This window comes from Cydia strobilella, chromosome 4 (assembly GCF_947568885.1).
Source record: "Cydia strobilella chromosome 4, ilCydStro3.1, whole genome shotgun sequence".
Lineage (NCBI taxonomy): Eukaryota > Metazoa > Arthropoda > Insecta > Lepidoptera > Tortricidae > Cydia > Cydia strobilella.
The window spans coordinates 11675486-11698988 of record NC_086044.1 but is presented as its reverse complement, the minus strand read 5'-3'; the positions used below and the strand labels follow the sequence as shown (position 1 = coordinate 11698988).

Genomic DNA, 23503 nt, shown 5'->3' with positions numbered 1-23503 from the left:
GAGCTTGTAAACAAAGAATAAGCGGCAACATACGTACAAGTAATTAAGTGGTAAAATGAATAACACTGATAAAATAATACTACCCATTTTCGATTACAGCACCGATTACGCAAAATGTTTTGTCTACCTATTTGTCAAAGTTAGTACATACCTACCTATGGAAAACTAAAATAACACATTATGTTTTCATATGATTAAGTATCGTATGATTGCTTAATTTTGATATCAGTTAAATTTGTTGCAAAAATGTCATTTTAATTAATTACAACATTAAAAAAAATACTGATTACTTAATGCACTAAGAACAACTTTGTTTGCCACATCTTCAACTGCCAACAAGATTGATGCCTCTCTCTCGTTTCTCAGATTATTTCCTAAGGCCCGATTTGGAAAATCTCGCATCTCTCATGTGACAGAGATCAATTCCCATTGACCTCAGGCTAAGTGGGTGCCTCGAATGATACAGTTCAGCCTCTACCTTACCTTTATTCTCGATATGGTTCTGAACTACACAAAAAAATAAAAACTGCTCGCTTTAAAAGAAAATATCCACATAAAGTGAACTGTTCTCATTGCTCTTGACTGTAGTTTAAATACCATATATCATGAATGTTCTTACCATATCTTAATTAAAATAAATGAAACCCGATATTAATCTTGTGCGAATACACAAGCCTCCTGTCTAAAATAATCATACCGTATAAGTTTATATTAGTAAACTAACACGATAAATATTAAACTTATGCGAACTGTTAGTATTAACTGTGAGCAGGGTGCGGCTAAAAGGCATAAACAGTTAAGTTAATATTATTAAAACTTAGTAACGCTTCAAGAGGCTCAGTAGTTGAGCAATAAGGAACTTATCGGCAAAAGGAACTCATGCCTGCTAGAAAATAATTATGTAAATAGAAGACGGCGCACGGCTTCCGAATGAAAACGTATTAGACAGACAAGGTGATTAATGGCAGCTACGGCCTGTAGCCGGGCTCACTGCGCGGCGCGGCCGCGGCTGCGGGCTGTGTTGCGCCGACTTATAGCTAAGTTTGGCCTCTTGCCTTTTCCCTCCTGTCTACTCTACACTATGCAAATGCGGGGCAGTTAGCGAATGTGGGAGAAACAGCGGCAAATCTTGGCAACTGTAACCAGCGTCAATCATAATAATCATTTGGAAACAGCTGGATATTACAACGTAAAGTGAGCTATAAGAAAGCCGTAGCCAAATAACAGTACTGCGCTTTATGTCGCATGTTTTAGCACTTGAATTTATAATAGGTAAATTGATAGGTCTCTTAAATAACTACAGAACTCCTAAAAGTCGAGAAGTTATGTTGGTAAACAGTAAAAATACATCCACATAAAATGTTGAAATGAAAATTCTGGCATAAACTCTTAAAATTTCACAAAATAAGGACCCATTTCATGTCTTTTCATAATGATCACTACTATAGCAGGCAGCAAAGCGAGGCAGTAGGCTGTCTCCCTCTGGGGAGTTATTTGCATGGAGACACTTTTCAGCTTCTCCTTATGAAAAGAAACGGTCCGTTTTGTGGCGAAGAAAAGCGCTTTCAGAGGACGATGACACGACGCGAGGTCGCACTCTCGCTGTTGGATACAAGAAATGACGAGCTGAAAGCGACCTAACGTGTAATTCGTCAAAACACGCATATGTACGTGAAAGCTTACTTGTTTGCGGGCTGTGTGCGGCACAGAAATTCATTTAAACTTTGCCTTGGAATGTAGATCAACGCAATTACTTTCCAGTTCAAAGGGGTTAGTTGTGCCTGGCAGTGTCACGTTAAGGTATTGATACGTGATGTCATCGGGTTTGACGATATCGGTGCGAATACTACCTACCTACGTAGGGATTCTGCAATTTGGGCCTTTGTACTTTGAAGTCTTTTACTCCCAATCGACATTCTGATACGTGTTCCTACCATGTATCTGTCTAGATTGAGTTTGTAACATGGATTTTCAAGTTTTATTAAAACTTACGATTAGCTGAAGAGGAAAGTTTTTAGCTTATCTTAGTAAAGTTTGTAGCTGAATAAAAAACACTCACTTATCTAGCTTAATTATTCTGATTACGAAGTGTTTTAATAACTAATAGATAATACCTACTTAGTTTATATACTAGGTATCGGAAATAAAGACCTATAGGTACCTACGTGTAAATATCTACGGTCTACCGTCAATTTTTACTCAAGAAATCGTGGACAAAAAATATACATAAGCATTCGCGGTTTAGGTACTTACCTATAAAGAAAATAGTACAATAGGTACCTAGCTCAAATTGCAATAGTTCTTAAAAAAATTATGAGATGGAAACATACGGTGCAAGATTTTCCTATTCACTGTCCGTGGAAATTCTTTCACAGGTTTCCTAGTGATAATTTCATCTGCCACAAAAAGTTTAGTTCAGTAATCTTAGTTTATGTGAATGTTACATAATGAAAGGCATTAAAACACGAGTGTGGGTTTATCATTCCATTCCTTTGTTATTCAGAGATGTTCCAAATTTTAATGTCATTATTAAATTGATATCGAATTTATTATACTTATTACGAAATAATAACATTTACACGGATAATAAATTTGTTCTAACAAAACAGTTTATCTTTATGTGGCCGCATTTTGCGGTTTTTGAACGCATCGTAGAGGGTTTATGTAGAGAGTTTAATGGTGTATGATATATGTGTAGATACGTATAATGTCAGAAAGCTTATTTCAGTGATTGCGAGCTTGGTATATAGCGGTAAAGTTTCCTTCATTTTTAATTGTCCAGAATTTACTTCATTTTTAAACGAAACATGTCAAAATATTTTACATGTTAGAAGAAACATGTTAGAATTGTCTATTGCGCATTTGTTAGAAGCCATCTCCAGTACGCCTCTCAGGTTTGGAACCCTTGTTATGACACCTATATTTCAAAAATAGAAAGAATTCAAAAAAGATTATTCGTTCTCTGTGATTTAAATTCAAAATTCCAAAACAAAGTTATAAACAGCATTGTGCCAAACTTCATCTGCTACCTCTGCTAACTCTCTACATCCAGCGTAATCTATCCGACGTAATTTATATTATGAAAATTGCTCAAAACCATGTGGACTGTCCTGATCTACTAGCCGACTTGAAGTTCGCAGTCCGCTCACGCATATCCTCTCGCACCAAAAAAACCTTCCATATTCCCTTCGTTCATATTAATTACAGGAAAAACTCCTTTCTTCTAAGAGCTGGTAGGTCTTTCAATCAGCTTTGCCAACATCATGGTCTCATCGATCTGTTCTGCGATAGCTTTAGTTCGATACGTAAACTAATGATTCAAGACTTTTCCCACTGTTAACAGTATCTCTATTCTCAAGTTTGGGAACAAATCAAATTATTTTATTAAATATTTTGATTTGTGTTTTTTAAGTAGTCACACTACTATATATGTATAAATTAAAAACTGTAATAGATGTCATATATTAAAGAAAAAGTGACGAAGCCCTCCAGTGGTGAAGGCCGGATTCGAACCGGCGTCTTTAGCTATCGCGGCTAACGCCATGAACCCCTAGGCCACCCCGCCACGGCGGTGCCCGTCCGAAATTCTTGACTATATGCCATCTTAGTAAGACTAGGCGTCTTTAAGACGCCTAGTTCACGGCGTTAGCCGCGATAGCTAAAGACGCCGGTTCGAATCCGGCCTTCACGACTGGAGGGCTTCGTCACTTTTTCCTTAATATATGACATCTATTACAGTTTTTAGTATCTCTATCCTGTTCTTTTTTTCTCTCTTTTGTTCTTCTTGTTCACTGTTTAAAGTTTAAACAGTGAACAAGAAGAACAAAAGCTTAAACTTTAAACCAATTCTCGTCTAGTAAGATAAGTAAAGTATATTTATAAGTAAGTAAGTAAGTATTATTAGAGTTGTAATTTCGTACGCCATGCACTTTACGCAGTTTCTATCTGTGGAAACTTGTAATTGGCTCACTGCTTCTATGTTTTTACCTAACGTGTTACTTTAGCTGTAAGTTTTTCTAATAAATAAAATAAAATAAGAATTAGATTAACAGCTAATATCTCCAATTTGGCTACGGCAAAGGGAAGCCAAAGTAAACAGGAAATGCCAGGAACTATTTGTTGGTGTATAATTAAACAGAATCACTGTATTAAAATAAGGGCAGCGTAAATCTGGTATCGTTGTTTGGCATGCTTCTGCTCGCATTTGTTTTTTTTTTTTACATGTTTGATTACGTACACCGCACTTGTTTTATTATGACTGACAAAAGTCAATCTGGTTTTGTCGAAATTGCATGTACGACTACATATGAAGGGTACACGGAAAGAACATGTCTAATCACATTGACAACATTTTGAGTTATCGCGGTTTGAAAGGAACGATGTGGGTAATTAACCATATTATTTTCGTGTATAGGTGTTTTTAAATCTATACGAAGCAAAATTATGCCAGTATATATAATATATTATTTATACTACTTTATACGCAAATAAAGGCTAAAATTTTGAAGCGACCATCTTAATAAGATTTCACTACTTACAACGGTGTTTTTGGCGCGACGCATTGTACCGGGGACCGCTCGACACCGCATACGTGGATTTATAAATTGTGTTATCACTGAAATGTCAGCCTCGCGAAAGAGTTACAAAAGTGTTAGTACCTAATAGATACTAAGAAGCGTGTAAAGTACGTCCGGATTTAATTTGGTATTTCGATTTTAAGGCCAATTTCATCTAAGTACTCGGGGTAGTTCATTTTTTAGTGCCACTCGCACTTCAATCACTTATTCGCTTCATATTAAGTGCTGTGGGTTAGCATAAGTCATATTGCGGCTAATGTCTCGCTCGAGAAAGATTTCTTCTCTCTCTATTGTAAGTACTTAATATTAGATTTGTTCGCCAAAGTATAAAAGCACAAAATTTTTTGACTCCACCGCTACGTAATTAAAGATTGCCATTATTGAACTTGACATTACCTCTCAAAAAGTCCAAATGCGCGTTGACGACTTCTTCGGGGTTGGTGTGAAGGAAACGGGCGCTCCAGAGCGGGTCCCCGTCGATGACGTGGCCCACGTGGCACGACAGCTGCGACGAGAAGCCCCCGTCCAGCACCACCACCTTCGGCGGCTCCACCAGCTCACCGTTCATTGGAGTCATCACTTGTGTGAGATAGAACTGTGACAAACAATAGGCAATGGTCATTTCTGATAGAAGACAAATTCAGGCTGCTACTATACTTTGTTAAACGTACGAGTCATTTGGTAATAAATGTACTATCGTGATTAATAAAACGAAAATTTGAAAATTACAGATCAAGGCATGTAATCGCTCACAGCGAAAGCCTAACTGCAGTTTATTACTGTTAAAAAGCACTTTAAAAAAACCCGTTGATATAGTTCACGCTCGGTGAGAATGAACGCGAGCTTTATAGTCACTTCACTACAATAGATAAATAACAGTCGTGATACTCGTAATAGTAAGAGATATTTAACTCTCAATAACGAACATAAATCAAATATCTATTAGGTATTCCTACAATAGATGTAGAGTTTTAAATGATAGTTAAATTATGAAAAAATCCCGCTTTCTTCGCTCATTTCTAAAGCGAACGATGCAATTGCGAAATGTAATTCTAGGTTCTAACAATTCGCCACGGCCACGGCTAGTAGAAACATGACAAACGGAAAGTAATTTTTCAGTCGCCTTATAGAGTTTAAAGCACGGACTGAAACGTTCACAGTAGGTACTTATACCTCCGCCGGGGGATAACTAGCAGTTTCAAAAGGGTTTAAGTTGGTGTAGCTTTCAAAACAAAATAACTAAAACGATAAAATAACCCGATAATGACCCTCCCCGGTCATTTGCTTGTTGTGTCGAACAACGGAATATAAATGAAAATGATAATATATATTGAACCCTAACAAATATAGGTTTTCATTCTTGTTCTAATAGCAACCAATGCATGTCCATTATCCTTTGTATTGTATCTGTTAAGCGATTTGTCATTAAATAGGTAGTTTCTGATGAAATAAACGTGCCTACCTTTTCTCTGAGAGCATAATGCGCACAATATCATTAGGCCTGGGAAACGTAACGGAACAAGGAAATGCCCGTCGTTATTGACAACGGTTGCGAATAATTTAATGTACTAAGTAACGGGGGTATAGGTATCCGAGCTACCCTTTTACTTATTGAAGATTTTATTGAAATCTCAGAGCTCTGTTGATCAAACAAAGGGTTTACAGGATTACAAAAAAACACTTTCGCTGTTTTGGGCAGGTAGGTATCGCTAACTTGCTACGATACCTATCTAAATCTAAGTATAATAAAATTATAATGGGTTTGTGGTATTGCTCTTTGGTAGCTTTATTGTATCTTCAACAGTTTATTTTCTAAAAACATTGAATAACTGAAAATAGGAACATAAGTGTGAGGGAAAAAAACCACTTGACGAGCTGCTTCAACACATTTTTTCTTATACCTGCATAAGCTACCAATTTATAATAAAATTATATTTCTTATAATTAATATACTTTCTTCCGGATGGAACTGTACTTACCTACTCTGAGCTAAAATTCTGGACTAATAAGCATAATCACAATAAAATTTAGCAAATTATTATCTTCACGCTAAATACTTTTGTTTATATTAACGATAGTACCTAATTATTATTTATATAAAGACCATTTTCATCTAAAAATGCAAATTACAACAACATAGTAATTAAATGAATTGAAACATAGGTATTCAATAATATAGATTTATAATAATTTACGACTTACGAGTAATTCACCGACCGTTACTCGTAGGTATACTTATAGCTAACATTTCCATAGTTATTGCATCAGTAGATATCATAGACATATAGTTTATACAAGTACGCGCCACCGAGCGACCGAGGGTAAGAGAAACAATATTCATATAAAATTTGGGCAGCATAGGATTTTTTCTCTTTCACTCTTATAAATTTCGGTATTTCACCATCGCCTCCTACCTATGATGCCACCCGGTCGGTGATAAGGACAAAGCATGGCACTATTTTCTCTTTCCTCTTATAGGAATCGCAATAAGACTATCTTTCTCTATCAAAGAGTGTCAGGCCTTTGGTAGATATACTTTGTCAAAGGACTGTCTCATTTCAAACATAGACAGAGAGAATCATGCTATCTTTGTCTTACATTAGTACTATACTATAGCACCCAAAACAAAAGGATGAGTATAGTTTTTTTTGTTCTTATTTACTAACAATTTGGTTTGACCAACTATATATACAAGAGCAGAAACGTAATGTAGTATCTAGGTGCAGTAGGTTCAGCCAGCAGTTTAAAATAAGTCTTTTTTAGATCACAATACGGTTGCCAAAAATTTAATTAGCCATTTTGAGGCTTCTCTTCATCGATTCGTAACCTGATTTTTTGACTTACGCTCGATAGAAAAAAAATCAGAACATCAAATGCACAAAAGCCAAAAAAATGAAAATTGCTTCTAAAAATGCGCTATTTCATTATTGATTGAACTCATCGATTATTTATTTTTTTGTTAATACTTACAAAAAGTTAAAATTCAAAATCATGATATCCGCGATCCCGCTCAGTGAGAGTTGGTTGAGAGAACCTGAACCCACGGGGCCGTAAGATGGAAGCACATGAATTAATTTTCTAATCAGCTTTCGGGTCATTGAATACTTCATCAAGATGATTTAAGTCACCCTTCACTGTTTTGATATTCGTGTTTACCAACGCCTTTGAATTGTTATTGTAGTAGGCAATGTAGGTACTTAATATATATATAAATATATTAAACATAGTCCTTCACATCGATTTCGAAGACGGCGACCTCAACAATCAAGAGTTTTTCCTCTCATGAGCTCTTATGAGGCTGGCCAGGCCAAACTTGCTCTTAAAGTCCTATTAATAGACATCAGGGTCTGGACGCCAAAAATTGTATCAACCAAATTGTGCTGTTTTGTTGTAATTGTAACATAATTTTTAGAATGTACATAGGTGTCTTTTATAAGCCGCTATGGTATTGTAGTTAAATTAAAAATATATAGGTAGGTATATATTTAGGGACACTAAAATGTAGACAAATATTATTTAGGTATTAATTTATTACTATTTTCGATAATAATCGCTTCAAAAATTGCAAAGAAAGCGCCTTCTTTGTTTAAATTGTAAGCTTTGAAAAATCTTTTAATAAAAACGAAGATGAAATATCTGCCTAATGGAAACAGCGAGAACTTAGTACATAGTAGATTTATATCCGTATTCCGTATCCAAACATTTATATCCGTTTTCCTGGCAACTGTTCTGAGAAGCCACTAATAGGACATTTACACCGGCCGCCGGGCATCGTCTGGCATTGCCATGTATTAATGAGGCGCTTTCTTTGCATGTGCGTATTAAAATATATTAACAACATACATAAAATGTAAAATTATTCTAACATAAATAAATGCATGCTTTCTTTTCCTTCTCTTCTACTAACAATAGAATAAGTCACAAATGTACTAAACATTTAATTAAGTAAGAGTTGAGCGCGGCGCGCCAACAAACTGGTTACTCCAGTTTGGCGCATTTATAGTATATGTGTAACTGTGTAACTGTATTATATGAATAAATGAATTAAAAATATATATATATATTGGATCATATTGATAAAGCCCGCTCGGACAACTTTCATGTATGCACGCCAGCATGCAGATGTACACTAAGTAGGTAAGTACAATGATTATTTCTTAGCTGGAACAACAACAAAGTCATTAACTAATGATTAATTTAAATAAACAGAATATCTGTTGTTAATTTTATCACAGCATTATCAAAGTTCTTCTAGGTATTTGCTATACCTATACTTTATGATTGCCTACAGACGACGGACGCTAAGTAATTAAGTATACAGTGTGGAAAAAAAATATGAGCCCTGGAGGGAAAGTATCATGAAACCTTAAGTTAGCTCATTTTACTTAAAGGAAACATTCTTTTATTTTAAAAAACAAACAAAACTGCATTCAAATATTTTTTTAATTCGCTTGTCTCGCCCGGGAATCGGACCGACTTAAAATTCCAATTAATTATTATTATTTATGTTATTTAAAAAAATAAAGGAATATTTCCTTTAAGTAAAATGAGCTAACTTAGGTTTTTAAGACACTTTCCCTCCAGGGCCCATTAATTTTTTCCATACTGTATGATAAATCTTTCTGAGTTTCTGACCTACCTATCAGAAACGTGACTTGATAACGAGAGTGGGGTCAGAGTAAAGATCTGTGAGGAGTTCTTATAATTATAATACACTGTACTATACATATAATACAAATAAGAAGAGTCGTTGAATATATTGGGCCCCATACATTTTACGACTCTTCTGTTTCCGCAAAGACTATAGGTAATGCACTTCCAATGTAACGACCTGATACCATTTTAACGTGCGTCAATACATACATATACAAACTTAAGCCTCTAGTGAATTAAGTTCAAATTAAAACAAATATTTTTCAGCGAGTAAAGGCTCTCTTAATTGTTCAAAAACTGATAAGAAAGCTGAATTTTACTGACATGTGAGGCAAAGTAATCTAATGAAAATTTTGAGTTTTTTTCTTATGTTTACTGGAAAATTTACTGATACTTTTGCATGATGATTTTGAATGATAAATATAACAAACATTAATATAACATTCATTTTGAATCGATTTGCTTTAAATTTGTTTGATATATTACAGTTGTATTTTCCTTGTGTTGGTATGGTGAAAAATTTTGTTTCACTCGGTGGCAAAATTTGTTTAACCCTCGTGCCTTGAAACCCTCGCAACGCTCAAGATTCCATTTTCAACCCACTCGCTACGCTCGTGGTTTAATTTTAGAATCTTTCGCTTGCTCGGGTGTCAATATTAGCACGAGAGGTTTAACAACAACTTTGCCCCCTTGTAAAACAAATAACTATTTTATGACAGAGGGTTAATCTTCCAATCCTAGAATATTGTGTAATAAAGAAATAAAGAGCTGTTCGCTTTTAAATACAAATCGAACACATGACGAATAATATATGACGAAGAGCACAGTTTTAACGAAGTAAACAGAAACGAATAATAGGTACTGGAGATAAGGACTGCGGCCCTGAATGCGAATGATAATTCAACCGGTTATTAATCACAACCCGAAAGAAAGGAGCGTTTATACTAACTTACCTGGCATCGGTTTTATGTTTAGGTACTCCCGATTTTCACACGCTGTGTTAATTAAACGGGACGAGACTTAACCGCTTTTAATTTCGGAACACCCATAACACGTGAAACGTCGTAGTGGTAATAAACAGGTACCTACCTACGTGATTTAATCTAGACTATTTTTTATAAGGTTTCATGGGTTACGAAACCTCTTCGAATGCTAATGATGTAGAATTTCTAAGGGGCTTTAAATTTATTCAATGAATTAGTTGTATCCGGAAAGTTATTTATACATTTTGTTATTTATTATTTTATACTTGAACTAAAACAATTTACTTACGTTTAAGTTTCATTTTGAGACTAGGCAAGGAAGCGTGAAAAGGATCAATATCATCTATTTCATTTATATTCTATTTAAAACGACGTCTACATACAAGGTTTTTTTTTTTAATAAAATAGGAATGAAATAGAATAAGTTCTTGAGTGTTTACCCCACCTGACCCTATAGTATACGTTGCTTCTGGAACGAAATATATGGAAAACTTGGCATAATTAATGGAAGACTTTTTTCAATTGGGATATGTACGTTATGGACCGAACTTATTTTTTATGAACCTTCCCCACCCCTCCCCCCTCTGCGTCACCCCCCCGCAAACCCTCAAAGGGCCCGAAACGCGGTGTTTCTCAATTTTTAAGAAAACCGTTCAAGATACAGAAAAAGTGTGTATGAACGAGTTGATCCTTAATAAATTTGGTATTAATCTTCTATACACACTATAGTGCTAGCACTTATAGTTTTTGTGCAATCTGTCACCAAAGATGCAAATTTTTTAGCATTGGGATATGTACCAATAAAAAAAAGTCTTCCATTAATTATGCCGTAATTTTAGCTAATTTCCCTCAATTAATACTAATGACAAATAACAACGATTATCATTGCAAAAACTGTTTTTCTTAACTGTACAGCTGATATAAACATATCAAAACATAGACCTAGCATTACATAGACCAGCTATACGCGTGCGCCCGTAAGGGATAGACATAGATGACGTCATAAACGTGGGGATACCATATTGGTAAAAATTACCCCAATATTTGATATCACGTTGGGGCGATTACCCTGGAGGCAAAGTTAGCTTGTTTGACGGTATTAAAAAATTGTTAAATAAAATGTCAATGGGCCGTTCTTTTTAGGCGTATAAACAATGAAATACCTCCTATAATTCGCGCAGGTGGTTAAAAACTAAACATGTTTAGTAAATAAAACGTAAAATAAAATGTATTATGGGTTTTAATTTAAAGAAATCACAAATCGCAATCACACCAATTAATGTACACCACATTTAATGTTTATTTATTTTTTGGAATTAGAAGTACGAAAAAACTTCGAGGTCAAAATTACCCATAAAATTATGATATTTTCATCTGGTATCCCTAACATGATTGTTATGCAGCTAAATTAAGAAGAAGTTTAAAAATGGCTGACCTCAGACTCTTACCTACCTACGTAATTTGGGCGGATAATTTTACAAATAATGTTTTGTTAATTTGCGTAAATAATTGTGATATTTTTATTGAAATCGTTTGATTCTACATTGCTTTGAGTGTAACGTAATTTTACGATGTTATTCTCACATATTGCGTTAAGAGGAAGGTATAAAATACCGTACTTACGTGTGAAAGGTTATGATCTCATATTTTTGCTCAGAGCGGCTATTACAGCCGATTACAGAACAATTCACCAGTATTTTATCAAAGTTCAAGCATTCAAAACGCTAACCATCACTATATTTCATAAGAGAAAGCACAATTTCATACAAAACAACGATAATTAAACAAGCGACGAACAAACATAACATGTCACGTACTTATTTGTTTGCCACAACCTCGGTTGTGGCAGCGGTGGAAAAGTGAAACTATGACAAGGACAAACAATAACAGCGCTTTCTCTGCTACTCCTACTGAAAGATACATAAGACTATCCCGTTCGGTCATTTTCCCCCACTCCTCATGACCGATCCAGTTATACTAGATTCATGTATCAAAACAATTTTCGGTTACGGAAGAACCTCTCCCTTTTCACAACTTGTCACATTTTCATGACCCCCTCCCTCCCCCTAAAGGTGTGACGTCATTAATGTATAGCCACATGTGTGTGTAGGCACATACATTTACATGATGCTCAATTCGGGTTCCGACCTGGCCTATCCACTGAAAGTGCCATCCTAAGTCTCAAGCAGACTGTCCAGACCTCCAGCTAGAAAAACGCCTGTATTCGCCTGTTATCTGGACCTGTCAAAGGCTTTCCACCTGGTGTCCGTACGATAAGCTGTGGCTGAAGATGAGGGAAGAGACTGACATACCTAGTGAAGTCATTTCCATAATTAGGTACTGGTACAGCAGGCAGAAAAACAATGTTAAGTGGGCAGGAGCGCACTCGGAAGTGTATGGGTTGGAGTGCGGGGTGCGGCAGGGGGGGTTAAGCTCGCCCCGGCTCTTCAACCTGTACATGAACCGGCTCATCGAGGAGCTCAGCGACACCAACATAGGTTGCTCAGTGGACGGAGTTTGCATAAACAACATCAGTTATGCCGATGATATGGTGTTGCTCAGCCCCTCGATTAGTGCACTGCAGAAGATGTTACGCATCTGTGAGTCGTATGCGGAGGCCCATGGGCTTAAATATAACGCAGTTAAGAGCGAGTTCATGGTTTTCAAGGCTGGCACTAAAACATATCTCGATGTACCACCTGTCAGGTTATGTGGGGCTCCGTTAAAACAGGTACAACAATTTAAATATTTGGGCCACTGGGTCACTGATGACTTAAGTGACAACCTTGATGTAGAGAGGGAACGTAGGACGCTGGCTGTGCGTTGTAATATGTTGGCCCGGCGGTTTGCACGTTGTACTGATACAGTCAAAGTAACCCTTTTTAGGGTGTACTGCCAATCTTTTTACACGTGTAGCCTATGGGTCAGACACGCAGCGTACATACGGCGCCCTGCGCGTCCAGTATAATGATGCGTGTAGGGTGCTGTTCGGGCTGCCGCGACACTGCAGCGCCTCCGCGATGTTTGCGGAGCGGCAAATTGATGGCTTTTACGCCGTAATCAGGAAGCGGGCCGCTTCGATGATGAGGAGTGTGCGCGGCTCCACGAACACCATCTTACAAACACTGGCCGAGAGGTGGGACTCCCCGATACTGCGGCGATGGATTGAACTCCATTCCACAGTGGGGAAATAAAATTTGAAGGATTTTTAATTGTAATGCATTTGTTATTAAAATTGTAATTTTATTTTATTTTAATGTATTTTATTAACAAATTATTTCCTGTGTACTAACATAGTTGTTCTAAGTATTACCTATTGTTACTAACGTATTTAGTTTTAATTTAGGATAAGTTATTTTATTTTATTTTAAATGTAAATGTAATTGTATATGGAATTTTTATTCTGAAATAAATTAATTGAATTGAATTGAATTGAATAGCCGGTAATTGTTCCCTATCTCGCAAGAATCATTATCAGCCTTTGCATCTCTTGGGGACTTCTTAAATTAGGAATGACACAAAAATGTGAAGGACGCTCTAATTAAACATAAATCACTACACGAAAAACTCGGTAGCCCGGCGTAAAAGCCGTCGAGGCGTTTTTACTGCCTAAGAAATATTGTTTTCGTTGATAACGATATTTTAAGCATCTCGACATCCCATCACCTGGGTGCGAGGGTGTTAATAGTTATTTGTTTTACAAGAGGACAAAGTTGTTGTATAACCGCTCGTACTGATATTGATACCCGAGCAAGCGAAAGATTCCAAAATTGAACCACGAGCGCAGCCAGTGGTTCGAAAAGTGGAATCTTGAGCGTTGCGAGTGTTTCAAGGCACGAGGGTTAAACAAATTTTGCCCTCGAGTGAAACACTAAATTTTTCATTAACCATAAAATATCAAACTAAATCAAACCAAATCGATTAAAATGAATGTTATTAAATACTAGCTGTTGCCCACGATTTGGTTCGCGTGGATTTATTATTTCCCGACACAGACTTTCAACCATTTTTAAATTTCAAAAGCATTGAAATTATTTTTCTTACTATTGAATATTGAGTCTTTCTTCCTCAGAATTTCAAGACCCTAGTAGGTACCTACTAAATTATTCCCGTTACTAATTTTCAACCCCAATTTAACTCCCGTACTTACTTCGCTGGCTCAGCGACCCGAAGTGGATCTTGGCCTCCGATACTAGGTTTCGCCATTCGTTCCTAACCTGTGCCATCCAACGCCATTCAGCCGCCTGGATGTCACATAGGTCCTTCTGGAACTTATCGATCCACCGGTACCTAGGCCTTCCGACCGGACGTCTCCCAGTTAGTCGCCCCAGATAAGCTCTCTTGGCCGCACGATCCTCTCCCATCCTCTCCACGTGGCCGAGCCAGCGAAGCCGAGCAGCCTTGCTCTCGCCGATGATGTTGGGCTCGCCCACCAGTTCTTCCACCTCCAAATTCTTCCTCACTCTCCAAGAGCCAACCTCCCTTCTTATAGGGCCTAAGATCCTTCTAAAGATCTTCCTCTCCGCCACCAAGAGCTTGTTTTCCTCCTTCAAGGTCAACGTCCAAGCTTCGCATCCATATACCAAGATCGGTCTTATCACAGTCTTGTAAACTCTAATCTTGGTGCTCCTGCTGATGAGCTTGGACGTTAATATTTTGTGAAGGGCTGCTGAACATCTTAGGGCATTCTGGATACGGATGTCGATTTCGTCTTCTCTCTGGTTGGTGTCTGTTATTGTGCAACCGAGATACTTGAACGATACGCGCTTGTAATAATTCCCGTTAACGGTTAGCCCATCACTGCGTACCCTTCTCCGTCTTCTCATGTGGAGATACTCCATTTTCTCCAGACTGATCCTAAGCGCCACTTTCCTACCTTCCTCATCTATTCTAGTTTGCGCCATTCCTCGCATGTGCTCCTCACACTCACCCAGTAGCGCCAGGTCGTCGGCGTATCCTACTATTTTGTGTTGGCCGTTCAGCTCAACTCCCCCATCATACAATAAGACTTTCCGGATGACGTACAAGTATACGTATAAGTATACGTACGTATCAAGTTGAACAGCAAGGGTGAGAGTGCATCGCCCTGTTTGAGCCCTGTAATGACTTCAAACTCCTCTGTGAGGGCGCTACCCACTCTAACCCGCAGTTTACTTAGTTGAGTGGCAACTTTGACCATATTTACCAGCTTGTCGGGTATGCCTAAGGCCTTGAGAATTATATTTAAAAAGTATATTTAAAAACGCTGAAATTACTTTTCTTGTGTTGTAATAACCCCCCTTAATAGATTAATTTTCAAAAACTGAAATTAATTAGTTTTCTTGTATTTTAATAAACTACCTTTGTACAAAGTTTCAAGTTCCTAGCTTAAAGTAAAACTTTCACCCCATACAAACTTTCATCCCCTTTTTAACCCTCTTAGGAGATGAATTTTATAAAACGCTGAAATAAGTGTTTTTACATTTTAATAAAATATCTTTTTACAAAGTTTCAAATTCCTAGCTTAAAATAAAACTTGAACCCCATACAAACTTTCATCCCCTTTTTAACCCACTCCTTGAATTTTTCAAAATCGCTTCTGATCTCTTGTACACATTACAAATGTAACTTGGTGTGCAAATTTCAACTTTCTGGCTTTTGTAGTTTCTGCTCTGCGTTGATATGTCAGTCAGTCAGGACACGTGCATTTATACATACTATACATATTATTCACGCCTATTTCCCGGAGGGGTAGGCAGAGACCACGGATTTCCACTTGCTACGATCCTGACATATACTAAATATATGCATTATACGGGCGAATCTCTTAACGGTGGTTAGTATAGGACATAAGAAATGTAATTAGATAACTTTTACTTAGAATTGCAATAAAAAAATTATGCATACAAAATAATTCAGCCCGCAATGTAATTTATGTAATACACCACACAAGTTTCGAGATACGAGCGTTTTTAAGTAACTGTCAACGCTTGTTGGCAGTTACTATTAAAAAGCTCGTATCTCGTAATGTCATGTCATCTTACGTTTCTTAATGTTTGCAGTACATTGCTGCTCTGTAAATTAAAATAATAATAATTACGGGGTCATAATTAAGTGTAAATAAAAAAACTTCTTAATTAATGATTAGACGAATAAATTATATATCTATTCTGGTTTAATTTATCGCCCGTATTAGATGTACACACTGTATATGTGCATTTATATATGTTATTAATTATTACGGGTAATGTTAGAAGGTTAATTAAACTCAAGTTTACCCTGGTATAATTGTTATAGTATTACCCGAGCATTTTGGATAAATTCCGAAATTTTTTCACAACATTAATCTGTATTCTGCGTTTACCCGTACACATCTGGGTCTATCCAACACTGGCTGGGAAATGTTAGGTGTTGCATCATCACTTCTGACATTAGACATTACCCTCCCAGTGTTGGTCTCTGGATAATTTAAAATATAATTTTCACGCAATTTGGTGTACATTAACCATGACTATGTCCCTCTGTTTGATTTTTAGGTTTCCGTAGTCAATTACCCTTACAGATTCGCCATGTCCGTATTGTCCGTCTGTCCGTCCGTGGTCGCTATATAGTGCCAGAAAGCTGCAATTCGGCCAAGATATATAACTCAATCATGCCGACAGTGGTAAAAAAAAAGAATTTGGGTTATTGGGGTATGTAATTAATCGTAGTGGGGATGTTTTTTTTTTCGCTTCAACCCGAGTATCAAATGTGTTTGATGGGTATTTCCCTAAAGGAGCTCACGGGGGCTAAGGAACGCCGTATTGCCCAAAACATAAACGTCCGCAATAGGGTATTTGACTGTATTTAAAATAAATTATTTTACACCATGCATGAAATAAAGCTCCAGAAGATTAATAGAGAAACGTAGTAGTAATTTCTATTTTAAAACCCGTATAAACCTATAGACTAGGTAATTTGATCGTGACGACATGCAAGTGTTTCATATAAGTTACATAGTAGCAAAATCGTTTTGACAGTTCCAGAAAATAAACTGATTTGACTAGTAGTCAAATACCCTATTACCTGCTGTCTGGAATTATCCCATTCTTCCCTACTGTCCTTTTTGAAGTCGGTTTTCATTTTTTAAGTTATCATATTTTTTTGATATACGCAGTGTCGAAGATTTTAACGGAATACTTTACTGAATTCTCGAGTCCCTCGGGACCACAAGAGTGCCGGTGCTTATAATATATGCCGAGTTACATACCACATTTATTATTATAATGTTCTGTTCATTTCTTGTTACAAAAAATTACCTTATTAAAAGAAATTGCATTTCATCGTTTTCTACAGATTTTGGAATGACGAAATCGAAAGCTTGAATTTCCAAAATCGGCTCCAGGGCTTATGGTTATGTTATAGGTTATTTACATTAAATATTAACTTTTGTTCTAATCGAGTTAATAATTTAGTTTTTAAAGTGAAACTTTTATTCTATCGCCCCAAAAATGTTTGGTCTGTCTGTCTATCAGCATGTTAGATTACATAATTACAGCATAAGTAAAATTATATTTTACTTCTAGTACAACTTGACATGTTTATTTGTAGTAGTAGAGTCTTTAAAATAAGCACCATTATACTTAATTCTAGAAAGCTGATATTTGTTTGTAATTGTAATTTCATACAAAATTTTAAGGACAGACCCTATTTACCTTAAATACGGTAAAGCTTCTGTCAAATTCAAATAACTTCTGTCAAAATATATAAAGAATAATGGACATGTACGAACAAGTTTGGGAACAAATCAAATTAATTTATTACAGTTTTTAATGGACATGAACGTTATTAAAATTCTACTTTATTTCTAGTACTTAAAGTTATAGTCTTTTGTCATATTAGACCTAATATTATGTAGAACCAAAACGAATATAGAGTGTTACTGTCATAGTAAATTTTTTAGCCACAGTGAATTTACTGCCGTCTATCGACACACGAATAAAACTAAAAATTAAAATGTATAAAAATATCCAAATAGGTTTATATATAAGGTTAAAGATTTTTTATTTATTTGTATTTATTATTTTTATACGATTTTGACCCATGTTCTTTCACTGATATGTGTTAAAATTGTTAAATAAGAAACGAAACCGTCAACGCCATCTAGTCGAGAATAGGCCAAAGGTGTAATCGCCATCTATGCGAGAATCAATTAGTCTTGATTTCTGAGGCACGTTTTTTCCTTAGACTATTCATCTTATACGGAGTTACATAGATCTTTGGTAATATACATATAGGTCTATTCTATGGATGTGTCGTAGCTTCTTACGTGATTCGATCGTGGGATCCCGCGGTGTTTGCTTAAAATATTTTTAAATGTTTATTTATTGATGTTTCCGGCATTTTGTGTAAAGTTTTGGCTATAATAAATGTAGCGGTAGGTACTCAATATGATAAAGCTAAAAAAAGAAACAAATTTAGTCGTGTCATCGGTCATTCAAATTTTCGTTAGCCCTTTTTACTACTATTTACAAATTTGCATATATAATAAGAGTAGCCTTAACCATACAAAGGTCAAGAACATCAACGATCACTGGTTAATTCCCATGCGGAATTCTTTAAATATCGGGGTCTCACGGGACTGAAAATAATTATTTCCGCAGACACCGAGATTGAATATAGAATACGGGATTGGCAGTCCTATTCATATCATTACCCGCCGGGAATAAAAATACGCTAATATTACAGACGGAATAGCCACACCATTCATACCTTTTATTGACGAAGTAACGATAATTATAATCAAATAGGCGGTAAGTACCATTTTTACATTTCTTATAAATTTAGAAGGCAAAAAGTTAGAAGGAAAAGGATGACGGATAAAACTGACAACTATTTTGATAGACAAAATTGTAGTCATACAAACAATTCAAAGGGGTAGCTTGTCGATCGCCATCTTGGTGACATCGGGTCGTGATTAATTTCTTTGTTTTTGCTCATTAAAGAAGAGTTAATCTTGATACGAGTTTAACCACCATTCTGGAAGCAAAGCCAGGTTACCCACGTGGCCCATTGTAAAGTCCAGCTATCGCTTTACAAGAGCTAATAACCGTACACTGTCTTGTACTAACCGTAACATATAATATTCGTCGTATACATATATACGAGTATATCTCCCAAGCCATTTCATTTTAAAAACGGAACTGAACTGAAATAATTAAAAAAACGTTTATGATACGACTCACTGGTTAACTCTACTGATCTGATCGCCTTACCTATATTGGCCCTCGTCTAGCAAGTCAAACCGATAAATTGTCTGAATACAATAGTTGTTTTATATTCCAAAATTTAGTACAATAAACGAATTTAACGATTTTATTACCCGAGAATGTATTATCGAGTGCCATTCCTCTATCGCTAAAAATCCGGTCGGTCGTTCACCTAAACAACATTGCGAGTTTTATATATTTAGGTTCTTCACGTGTTAATCTAGTGACTGTGGCATATAAACAGTGATATATGAATGATACGATAAAATTTTATAAACATATTCTCTTTATTTTTCTCGTTAAAATATAAATAAGCAACAGCTGCAGGGCTATAATGGTCGACTTTATAAATGATGACAAAATTAACATATTATCCAGTTTTTATTGAGTTGACGTCTTCCACTTTTGGCAGCGATAGTCGCTAAACGATTTACTGCATAACATTAAACTGAAACTTAGTTGATAAGTGGATGTTAAATGATATAAATCATTTATCTAGATTAATACCGTTTTATAGTATTCATACCGTTTTATCTACTTTGACAGCGATAGACGGTAAATGGCAACGTTTTTTGGATAATTAGACATATAATCGACTTTTGACGGCTAGACTTTGATTATTTTATCGTAGTCCTCATTAGGCGACGATAAGCTTAATAGTTGCACTACAGCTGTGAAATTTTAACCACCAGCCATACTCTGCGTAGTGACTTTATAGGTCATACTGAACAACTTTTATTACGGGACCAATACTAAAATCGTGAAAAAAATTTTGGCTGTTTCATACATTCCGGCTGATGATGATGTGATGCTGCTCAGTGTTGGCCGAACGCTAATGCCATTAACCATTAAAAATTAACAATTAAAAAGGTTAATGGCCATTAACCATTAGCCATTTAATTCGGATTAAAGTTAATTCGGATTAAAGTTAATTCGGATTAAATTTTTGAGACGTTAATGGCCATTGAAGTTAATTCGGATTAACTTTAATTCGGATTAACTTCAATGGCCATTAAAGTTTCAAAAAATTTATTAGAATTACTCTCAATTGCATCAACGTCTAATAAAATTACATTCGTGATATTTTAAAATGAGACAGCAAAATGACCCTGACTGAACCCTGGCAGTAGTAGCAGTACCTACCTACTACCTAGTAGAATTCTGGTTTGGTGCAACACAGACATACGCGGTTTTGGTCATTTAAATCGTCTTGATGAGCACTTCGGAGAGCCGTACCCACGATAGAGCTGATGCTGAACCCTGGCAGTACCTAATGGATCTAAGGTTTGGTGCAACATAGGCACACGCTGTTTTAGTCATCCGACTCGTCTTGATGAGCACTTCGGAGAGCCATACCCATGATAGAGCTGATGCTGAACCCTGGCAGTACCTAATGGATCTAAGGTTTGGTGCAACATAGGCACACGCTGTTTTAGTCACCCGACTCGTCTTGATGAGCACTTAGGAGAGCAGTACCCATAATGGAGGTGATGCTGAACCCTGGCAGTACCTAGCGGAACTAAGGTTTGGTGCAACATAGGCACACGCTGTTTTAGTCATCCGACTCGTCTTGATGAGCACTTAGGAGAGCAGTACCCATGATAGAGCTGATGCTGAACCCTGGCAGTACCTAGTGGATCTAAGGTTTGGTGCAACATAGGCACACGCTGTTTTAGTCACCCGACTCGTCTTGATGAGCACTTAGGAGAGCGGTACCCATGATAGAGCTGATGCTGAACCCTGGCAGTACCTAGTGGATCTAAGGTTTGGTGCAACATAGGCACACGCTGTTTTAGTCACCCGACTCGTCTTGATGAGCACTTAGGAGAGCAGTACCCATGATAGAGCTGATGCTGAACCCTGGCACTACCTAGTGGATCTAAGGTTTGGTGCAACATAGGCACACGCTGTTTTAGTCATCCGACTCGTCTTGATGAGCACTTAGGAGAGCAGTACCCATGATAGAGCTGATGCTGAACCCTGGCAGTACCTAGTGGATCTAAGGTTTGGTGCAACATAGGCACACGCTGTTTTAGTCACCCGACTCGTCTTGATGAGCACTTAGGAGAGCGGTACCCATGATAGAGCTGATGCTGAACCCTGGCAGTACCTAGTGGATCTAAGGTTTGGTGCAACATAGGCACGCGCTGTTTCGGTCATCTGACTCGTCTTGATGAGCACTTAGGAGAGCGGTACCCATGATAGAGCTGATGCTGCACCCTGGCAGTACCTAGTGGATCTAAGGTTTGGTGCAACATAGGCACGCGCTGTTTAGGTCATCCGACTCGTCTTGATGAGCACTTAGAAGAGCAGTACCCATGATAGAGCTGATGCTGAACCCTGGCAGTACCTAGTGGGTCTAAGGTTTGGTGCAACATAGGCACACGCTGTTTTAGTCATCCGACTCGTCTTGATGAGCACTTAGGAGAGCAGTACCCATGATAGAGCTGATGCTGAACCCTGGCAGTACCTAGTGGATCTAAGGTTTGGTGCAACATAGGCACACGCTGTTTTAGTCACCCGACTCGTCTTGATGAGCACTTAGTAGAGCGGTACCCATGATAGAGCTGATGCTGAACCCTGGCAGTACCTAGTGGATCTAAGGTTTGGTGCAACATAGGCACGCGCTGTTTAGGTCGTCCGACTCGTCTTGATGAGCACTTAGGAGAGCAGTACCCATGATAGAGCTGATGCTGCACCCTGGCAGTACCTAGTGGATCTAAGGTTTGGTGCAACATAGGCACGCGCTGTTTTGGTCATCTGACTCGTCTTGATGAGCACTTAGGAGAGTGGTACCCACGATAGAGCTGATGCTGAACCCTGGCAGTACCTAGTGGATCTAAGGTTTGGTGCAACATAGGCACGCGCTGTTTTGGTCATCTGACTCGTCTTGATGAGCACTTAGTAGAGCGGTACCCATGATAGAGCTGATGCTGAACCCTGGCAGTACATAGTGGAAGTAAGGTTTGGTGCAACATAGGCACGCGCTGTTTTGGTCATCCGACTCGTCTTGAGGAGCACTTAGAAGAGCAGTACCCATGATAGAGCTGATGCTGAACCCTGGCAGTACCTAGTGGATCCAGGGTTTGGTGCAACATAGGCACACGCTGTTTTAGTCATCCGACTCGTCTTGATGAGCACTTAGGAGAGCAGTACCCATGATAGAGCTGATGCTGAACCCTGGCAGTACCTAGTGGATCTAAGGTTTGGTACAACATAGGCACACGCTGTTTTAGTCACCCGACTCGTCTTGATGAGCACTTAGGAGAGCAGTACCCATAATGGAGCTGATGCTGAACCCTGGCAGTACCTAGTGGAACTAAGGTTTGGTGCAACATAGGCACACGCTGTTTTAGTCATCCGACTCGTCTTGATGAGCACTTAGGAGAGCAGTACCCATGATAGAGCTGATGCTGAACCCTGGCACTACCTAGTGGATCTAAGGTTTGGTGCAACATAGGCACACGCTGTTTTAGTCACCCGACTCGTCTTGATGAGCACTTAGGAGAGCAGTACCCATAATAGAGCTGATGCTGAACCCTGGCAGTACCTAGCGGAACTAAGGATTAGTGCAACATAGGCACACGCTGTTTTAGTCATCCGACTCGTCTTGATGAGCACTTAGAAGAGCAGTACCCATGATAGAGCTGATGCTGAACCCTGGCAGTACCTAGTGGGTCTAAGGTTTGGTGCAACATAGGCACACGCTGTTTTAGTCATCCGACTCGTCTTGATGAGCACTTAGGAGAGCAGTACCCATGATAGAGCTGATGCTGAACCCTGGCAGTACCTAGTGGATCTAAGGTTTGGTGCAACATAGGCACACGCTGTTTTAGTCACCCGACTCGTCTTGATGAGCACTTAGTAGAGCAGTACCCATGATAGAGCTGATGCTGAACCCTGGCAGTACCTAGTGGATCTAGGGTTTGGTGCAACATAGGCACACGCTGTTTTAGTCATCCGACTCGTCTTGATGAGCACTTAGGAGTGCAGTACCCATGATAGAGCTGATGCTGAACCCTGGCAGTACCTAGTGGATCCAGGGTTTGGTGCAACATAGGCA

At 37.8% G+C, this 23503-nt stretch overlaps 2 protein-coding genes across 2 annotated transcripts in view; both read right to left on the bottom strand.

Moving 5' to 3' along the window:
• The window catches only part of LOC134741076 (homocysteine S-methyltransferase-like), a 44198-nt gene that overhangs the window by 10504 nt on the left and 10191 nt on the right, over positions 1-23503 (bottom strand). Inside the window, exon 2 of the mRNA XM_063673840.1 lies at positions 4974-5172. Within this exon, the coding sequence (XP_063529910.1) occupies positions 4974-5154 (181 nt within the window). The 5' untranslated portion in view covers positions 5155-5172. The remainder of the gene's footprint in view (positions 1-4973; positions 5173-23503) is intronic.
• LOC134740914 (uncharacterized) lies at positions 13138-15117 on the bottom strand. Its single transcript, XM_063673570.1, has 2 exons — positions 14565-15117; positions 13138-13313 (listed from the first exon to the last, which is right to left on the bottom strand). The coding sequence occupies exons 1-2, from the start codon at positions 15115-15117 to the stop codon at positions 13138-13140; spliced, it is 729 nt and encodes a 242-aa protein (XP_063529640.1).

What these genes read in the sequence shown, in the direction of transcription:
- LOC134740914 (XM_063673570.1), bottom strand. Translation starts at nt 15,117, where the DNA reads ATGGCGCAAACTAGAATAGATGAGGAAGGTAGGAAAGTGGCGCTTAGG. An exon ending in GGAGAGGATGGGAGAGGATC is followed by an intron (nt 13,314 to 14,564) that starts GTGCGGCCAAGA and finishes GTGTTCGTGGAG; the next exon opens with CCGCGCACACTCCTCATCAT.